We start from the raw sequence: 8,299 nt of genomic DNA on the forward strand, positions 1-8,299 counted from the left end.
AGTAATCCGTGCAAATAAAACTGAGTAATGAAATAGAAGTCTTACATGCCAGTTAAAAGATAGAGTGTTGCAGCTTCTGATTTCATAGATCTTCAAGAAGGGTTATCAATAATTGGATGGGTGATGAGTTCAACTGCATACGCTGTGATTAACAATAATGCTCCGAGTCAATACATGTTGTCAAATGTATGACATGTATTACGTGAATGAACATATTGTTTATACTCGTCCATGTTTTTGACGGACAAAATAATTTACATGCTCGGTAAAACTGAGGACGGGCATCATTGTGTGTTTCCGTGCTTTGTTCAGGTGAACAATTGACTTGTCCTTGCATGTGTTTGTGACGGGTGCCACTTGTGTGGCAGGATACGCTCACCTTTTCCCGAACACCCATTGGATGACCTGAACCACATCGGATTTTTATCCCACATCAGTCTGATACACCATGATATAACTGAAATACTGAAATACTGTACAGTTGAAAATGATGTTTAATGCGATTACCGTAGTGTGTAACTGCAACTGTTCATATTTTGTGCAGTGATGTTATGTAATATGTAAAAGAAAGCATATTCAATTATCCAATTGATTTGAATAGAATATACTTGCGTCAGTGTATTTTATTAACGCCCCAAATCGTAATTTAAACGCATAAAATAACAGATCACGCATGGTGCCTTGACTTAGATTATTAGATTTAATGGGCCACCCCGGAATAAAATAGTTCCCCCCAAAGCGAGGAACATATGTTTTAGTATCTTTACAAGAAATATATTCCAAACAATATCCTCATTATATGAGAAGATCTTTTACAGAATTACCACAGTAAGTCAATTACAATGACAGAGTGTCGTAATACATTTACATCAAGTACAATACGTCAAAATGGCCGACACGATAAACGTGACGGGAGATATTTTCGAAGTTGTTAATTAACCTGTGGCTATTTCAAGCCTTTGGCATCACTGATCAATTTGCCGATCATTGAAAGGTGATCGTGAAGATGTGTCAAATAGATACTAAGGTAAATTCATAGATTTCTGTAAATTGTCACTGTTTTCGTGTTTTTTCTCTCTGGGATGGGTTGTAGCGAGGGTATCCTTAAATGGGCTTGCAACCACGCTTCTTTATGAATTCGTACCAGGGAATTCCAAGGGTTTTCCCCCGGAATGTGGAAGTAGTCAGTGTTTACGCATTTTCAAGAATACAGTCACGTGAAGAACGTCATGTGACCGACCTCGCGTCCAAGTCGTATATCTTGTAAACTTCACATTAAAAAATTAGTTATTGTTATAACCAAATGAAACACAACCCATTATCCGATAGGGGTAACTGTACATAGCCGTTACCGCAATAAACTTAGTAACATTGTTTGGTTTGACTTCTTGGCGCGTGTCTGAATTCCATTAACATGTAACATATCCTAAAACTAGCTTATCAGCAAATCTCGCTGCACTGCGCGCGACAGATACTAGAGCAAGGCATGCCAGAAATACGAAACCTAAAGCTTCCGAAAGGAAGCCTTGGACATCACGTGCGTCGGGGGACCAGCGCCATCTGATTGGCCGTTAACAGTTGTACAAGGCGGAGCAAAAAGCATCGTTTTTCCGTCCATTTTACGCTTGAAAAACTCGACCCTTTTCTGGACACTTTCTAGACGCTGACCAATTAATCAATTTTAATGAATTTTTAGTCGTTTTTCCGTCCAATGGCCATATACGAAAAAAAAAGACGTTTTCGTGTTTGCAGTGTCATTTAGCGCGAATTTCAAGTAGAGCCGTAGCCAAGTTTATGTGAACATGGCCAGCCAGTACCTGCTATGGTCCGTGCCAAAACTCAAATGTGCGCTCTTTCAACGAAAAGCTTCGACAGCTGGAAGGAAACTTGAACTGATCGAGAGGTATGTAACCCATTTTTTTAGTTATCAAGTATGCTTACATTCATAATCTGCGATATGCACCGCAATTTCTACTAGGCCCTTTTCTTGCCTGTCAAATAAGTGCCATCTCTGTCACTGTCAGGCCTACTGTGACTGACAAAATCAAATATCGATATATTTCAGTTGTTGCCTTCCATTAAACCATGACCTACTGTATAGTTACCCATAACCAAAGTACTAACTGTGGCTCCCGGTCTCAGATTATATAAATCCTCGATAAAAGGCGCAGTCTCCATTGCTTCGTCTGTTAACATTCACCGCACTCCTGAGACGTCACCTGTTTTCGAACACCCGATTGCTTTTGTAGTTTAGCGGGGCTTTTTATGAATATGATCAGCAGTGTTTTGACACGTAGTTCTCAACAAAATTCGGTACGACTTCCGCCCTTATCCGCCAACATTTTTTTCAAAAATAATTAAAAGTACTGAGCGTCAATGCATTGGACAGACATATTACTTTAGGATGGGGGTTTCGGGCGGAGGATTTTCCCATTATGCTTGCAAGTCGGCAGTAAAACACAGAAGGTTTATACAACTTTGAAACCTGTTGTATTCACAAAATATAGACGTTTTTTAAATTAAAGTGTTATATTTTACTCTTCCTTTTCGTCAGGATATGGGCACCAAAATTCTGAATGACTTATGATAGGTGTACAGTGCAGTGCTTACTGACATTTCTCTGTCCATGAAATGATTATTGAAACTTGGCGACTCTATGTCACATTAACAATTACCATATATTTATACAGGTATTTTATAAAACAGGAAATGTGTAATAATTTGTCTTCTGGCTATATAGGCATGAGATTATCAAACACAGTTTAATCATACAGGTTTCATTGCTTATTCATGATGCATGTCATTTATGAGCTATATTAGTCATAGTGATAATGATATGAATTATTTTCCTATAATATTATGCAAATCTGAAATAGTAGTTGCACAAGTTAAAATGTATTTAATTTTCATTTCAGACTTGAATCTTATGACAGAAATGATGATTTTGTTGGGCCATCTGTCTCCATCCCACGTCCAGATGATACATCATGGCCAGTGTCAGGATTTCAACAGCTGATGCCTTCCCATCGTCAACTGCTGCCTCCCATTTCCAAAGAAACCATTGAGGGTTACTTCATCTACCGTATGGCAGGAGCCAACCAAGCTGCACATGATATCAAGGCCATAGAGAAAGGTTATCTGATGTTTGAGGGGGACAGGGTGCTGGCATGCAGTGTTCACATACGTGCATCTACTGATGTATACTTAAGTGGCATCGTCAGTGCATCTATGAAAAACAAGGTAAAATATTTACACACCATAAAATCAAAATAAAAAATAAAACCTTTTTAAATTTAATGAAATTTGTACTCAAAGATGAAGCTAATCCGAAATACATTCTTGACATAAAACTGATTGAAAGTGAATTTATTAATGGGAAATTAAATTGCACATACATCACATTTTATGCATGACTTCTATGCTTGGGTTAATGTGGGTAGCCTAGTGGTCCAAGTGTTTACTCATCTTGCTGAAGGCCAGGTTCAATTCCCTAAAAGGGTTCAATGTGTGAAGCCCATTTCTGGTGTCTCTAGCTGTGAAAGAGCTGGAATATTGCTAAAAGTGGTGCATAACCATACATACCCACTCACTCTATCCTAGGTCACATACAATAACAAGGTGAAGGTAGAGAAGACCGGGGAGCCAGTCAACTCCCACTGCGAGTGTCCTGCAGGGAAAGGACCACATTCAACCTGTAAGCACATCGCTGCGGTGCTGTTGATGTTGGAGCATTTCATCTCAACTGGCAGTGTGCAAGTTGGAAAGAGCTGTACCGAAAACTTGCAGTTGTTCCACAATCCCAAAAAATCGTAAAAAAGTAGGTCATATTACAGCCAAGGAAATATCATACCCAGGCCTCAACTACAATGTTATGATGAGAAAGAGAATGTATGGATGTCAACTTCTATATTATGAGGTTAAGGGTGTTTCCTCATTATATAGAAGTTGACATCCATATATTCTCTTCCTTATGTGCATCACTTCTAAATGCCTTAGACATGTTATGATGGTTTATGATTTTGTATATAAAAGAGAAACTGTATATGACTAAATATTATGTGTTGGATATTGGAGTGGAAAAAGTTTTTAAATATTTGTATAAGTGTTGTTTTGAACAGGATTATTATGGCAATGTAGTATCAAAATATTGTATTCAGGATCACCCGTAACAGCTGCAGAACTGCCGTCTGCCGACACATGAGTGGCTACAATGATCATGTGCGCAACATGATGACAAACTACTGCTCAAAGTCATCTCATAATGTCGCCCTTAGATATGTTCACCCAAAAGCTGATGTCCAGACAGCTGCTGAGGACCATCACTACCTTAAACAGCCATTTACAGAGTACATGGTTGACATGGCACTGAAGGTACACAACACTGGAAATTCTGTTGTATAATACATGTAAAAAATCTTTAAAACCTAAAGTTTTTCAGATTTGATCTTTGTAATACACAGTTAAAATCATAGCTTGTGAGGAAACAGCAACATCTGAATGTTTGGGGTTGTGAGTAATTTGTAAAATGCAATTAACTAAGTTTGAAAATGCCTAATCATGATCAAGCAGATTAGTTCCCTTGTAAAAGAAATATAGACTTGTATATTAGGCATTTTTCAGATTACTGTCATGTAAAACAAACTGTGTGAAAAAATATTGTTTGGGACATCTCTTTTATGTCTTGACTTTTGTTTTTCTTTACAGGTAACTGAGGAATCTGCGAAAGATATTGAGGCAGCAACGCAAGACCAGTCCCGGAGCCCAGTGTGGCACACAGAAAGAAAGTGGCGCCTCACAGCCTCAAGGTTTGGTGAAGTGACCAAAATGACCAACCGAAGAAATAAGGAGAAGTTATGTAAATCAATTGTGTCCACAAAAATTTTATCATGTAAGCCTGTAATTCATGGAAAGCAGTATGAAAAAGGAGCACTTTCAAAATTTGAATCCATGTACAATATCAAAACAAAAAAGGCAGGTCTATTTTTTTCCTGTTCTGAACCCTATCTGGGTGCTACGCCAGATGCCATTATTAATGCTGATATCTTGGTGGAGGTGAAATGTCCATATGCTGGAAGAAATGATCACATTAAACCTGGTAAACATTTTCCATATCTTCATTACAATGTAAACAATCAGATTTGTTTAAATCCCAGCAGTCACTACTACTGTCAGGTACAGGGACAGATGTACTTAGCAAAGCGTCAATTTTGCTATTTTGTTGTTTACACATTCTGTGACATGTTTGTAGAAAAGGTCAGTGTTGATAAAGATTTCTGTCAGTACTCATTAATTCCAAAACTTGAACTGTTCTATACCAAACATCTAAGACCATACATTGCTTCTACATTGTAAATCATGTTTTTTCCCTTGGATACATCATTAAGGCATTTATGAGTCCAAGCTTGTGTACCGGTATGTACCAATGGTAATAACCGTATGTTTGATTCCCATTGGGAGTTTGTGTTTGTGTTTTAAGCACAATCAGGTTGTCTTATTCCTGAAATTAACTCAAAATCTAAAAATGTCATACAGTTATATCCAGATCTAATAGAAATATTCCTTGGACTTTTTGTTGATGATGGTCTTTTCTCTTATTCGGTAATTGGTCTCAAGCGTCAAATCAACATTTTGGAAACTTATTGTGACAAATGGTGACTGTTCGTCAGTCTTTATAACTAAAGTATCATTTTATGCTTGGGTGTAGTAAACTCTGTATCACTTAAGACAAAAAATATCCAAATAAGTTCACATATTTTCCAAATATCAATTTGTTTCACATGCTTATGTCAACATCAAATGTTATATTAATACAAATTATTATATTGTGCATACATCATGCATATTCTGTGCCTTGATCTATATTTGCAATGAATAAGCAATTTGAATTGTAAATCATACACATGTCCAATATGATTTAGCTACCATTAAGACAGTTTAGTGTAGGTTGAAGATTCATGAAGATTCCATTTGAAGAATATACACAGTACTCAACTAATGTTTCATATATACACACATGTTTATTCAGACACTCAAGAGAAAGATTTTGGGTTTCCTCCAGATTTCACTGAACAGGTTTAGAACCTGTTACCACAATGTACATACACATTGTAAGAGCATCGTACATTGTGGAGCGGTACATTGTGCTCAGGGGTAACTACAGTATACAGAGTTAGAAATAATAATCTGCTGTGGTTCGAGACTATTACAAGTCATTGGCAAAGTTAAAATATTGTGGTTTTGGTTTGCCAATCAATTGTTTGACTAAATATGGTAATACCACCAAACAAAATGACAGCATGTCGCCTTTATCTTTCATTTCAAAGCTTACCATATGCATAAATAACTAATGAAAAGAAGCAATTTCTTTGACACATGAGAGATTCACATTTTAATATGACATGCGTGTGTTACACAAGTTACACTCCATACACTTTTTGGGTCGTGGGGAGATTTTATCACTCAGTTGAAAGCCAGAAGCCAGTACAAATGTAAGGTTAGCCTTGTATGAATGTTTTCAGTGGGATAAGCCTCAAATAACTGAAATATTGTGAGCCCATCGCTGTTAAAAACGGTCTCTTTGACTGAAAATGACATATGTTTGATTGAAATGATTCAACCTTTGAAAAATGTTGGTGCAAATAATGAAGTAATTTTCAGACAATGTAGGACTATATATATCACACAAGTGATTGTCAATAGTATTGATTATGTACATCATATTAGGTATTGTTAGACTTTACCTTACAAATTGAATTTTCAACACCACAAGTCACATTTTAAAGCCTTAATGAATTCAGTTCAGCTCCATAAATGTGAAAATGTAGGTAACTTTAATATTTTATATACATATTGTCATTTAGTTGGTTGGTTTGTTTGTTGTTTTACGCCGCAATCAGCAATATTCCAGCTATATGACAGCGGTCTGTAAATCATCGAGTCTGGATCAGACAATCCAGTGATTGACATCATGAGCATCAATCCACGCAATTGGGATAGATGACATGCATCAACCAAGTGAGCGAGCCTGACCACCCGATCCCGTTAGTCGCCTTTTACGGCAGTATGGGTTGCTGAAGTCCGATTCTACCCCGGAATCTTCCCGGGTCTACTGTCATTTAGATTTTGTTGAAGATGAGTATCATATTAGGTTCATATGCCCAAGGTACTCTGTGATTAAAATTACCTTTTCATAGCTTTAACAACACTCATTCAATGGTCAATAAGCTAAATACAAGAACTGTACATCCCCTTAAATCTGTTGCTCTGTATATGAAACATGTTTTCAAATTACGAGCTCTCTATTACGAAACACTGTACTATAGGCCATGTGACCATACCGATAATATTACTACTGTATAAGGCAGTGGGTTGGCCTTATGGCTAAAGTGTTTGCTCGTCACGCCGAAGACCCGGGTTCAATTCCCGACATGGGTAACATGGGTGAAGCTCATTTCTGGTGTCCTCCGCCGTGATATTGCTGGAATATTGCTAAAAGCGGTGTAAAACAATTCTCAATCACTCACACTACTGAATAAAATTCGACTTCTACTACAAATTTCAGTCACAGATATCACAAAGAAGAGATGCTTCAAGCAAATTCATTTACAATGGAATTTCTGAAATTTGAAATAGCAAAACAAACATAAACAATCCGCGATCCAAGTACTACTTTACTTGGTGGGAGATGTTTTTCAGAATTTTGAAAGTTTTACTCAGACCAATTATACGTTCAACATGGATTCTTTTAGAAGCAATTCTTCTATCCTTAACAACATCTTCTGGTTCTAACTGTGACTTGCCTTTTAACATAGTTGGGGTGTTTACTTGAACATCTTGGGCTGCAAATAAGCCTTGAACCATAATGCTCCTGTCAGCCATAATGCTATCCTGTTTTTCAAACATACCATGTGATGGGTTAAGTAAAGGAGACTGTTCTATGATCTGTCTGTCACTTGCAGACCCCCAAAAAGATTAACTAATAGATGAGACTGCCCCCCCCCCCCCCCCCCCTGGGTGTGCAACCAATCATGGTTTTCAATGTGTTTTGATGTTTATAGCTGGACCATGTCATGCTCTGAGCATCAACATGAGATGGCTTCTTTATTGTTATCTCTGTTGCATCCAAAATGACTCTAGTGTTTTTAAACTTCTTACCGAAATCTGTTGGCATGTGATCATCAACAGTTGCTCTTGATGGCCATATCTGTAGTTCCTTCAGTTGAAAATATAAGAAATTGATCCATGTTATTACAATTTGGGAAACAGTGGATGATGATATGCCAAACAAGAAACTTAATTC

At 37.3% G+C, this 8,299-nt stretch overlaps 1 protein-coding gene across 1 annotated transcript; it reads left to right on the forward strand.

Moving 5' to 3' along the window:
- Positions 1 to 1,762: 1,762 nt before the first annotated feature.
- On the forward strand, positions 1,763 to 7,979 carry LOC125381607. The gene is made up of 6 exons (XM_048398680.1): positions 1,763 to 1,903; positions 2,916 to 3,240; positions 3,601 to 3,809; positions 4,158 to 4,371; positions 4,705 to 5,052; positions 7,959 to 7,979. The coding sequence occupies exons 1-6, from the start codon at positions 1,803 to 1,805 to the stop codon at positions 7,977 to 7,979; spliced, it is 1,218 nt and encodes a 405-aa protein (XP_048254637.1). The 5' UTR covers positions 1,763 to 1,802.
- The last annotated feature ends 320 nt before the right edge of the window (positions 7,980 to 8,299 follow it).

Source organism: Haliotis rufescens, unplaced genomic scaffold (genome assembly GCF_023055435.1).
Source record: "Haliotis rufescens isolate VD_foot unplaced genomic scaffold, xgHalRufe1.0.p SCAF_18, whole genome shotgun sequence".
NCBI lineage: Eukaryota > Metazoa > Mollusca > Gastropoda > Lepetellida > Haliotidae > Haliotis > Haliotis rufescens.

Bases quoted from the DNA above. Each gene is read 5' to 3' on its own strand.
- LOC125381607 (XM_048398680.1), top strand. From the start codon at position 1,803: ATGGCCAGCCAGTACCTGCTATGGTCCGTGCCAAAACTCAAATGTGCG. The intron at 1,904-2,915 runs GTATGTAACCCA...TTTTCATTTCAG, and splicing joins AAACTTGAACTGATCGAGAG to ACTTGAATCTTATGACAGAA. The intron at 4,372-4,704 runs GTACACAACACT...TTTTCTTTACAG, and splicing joins TGGTTGACATGGCACTGAAG to GTAACTGAGGAATCTGCGAA.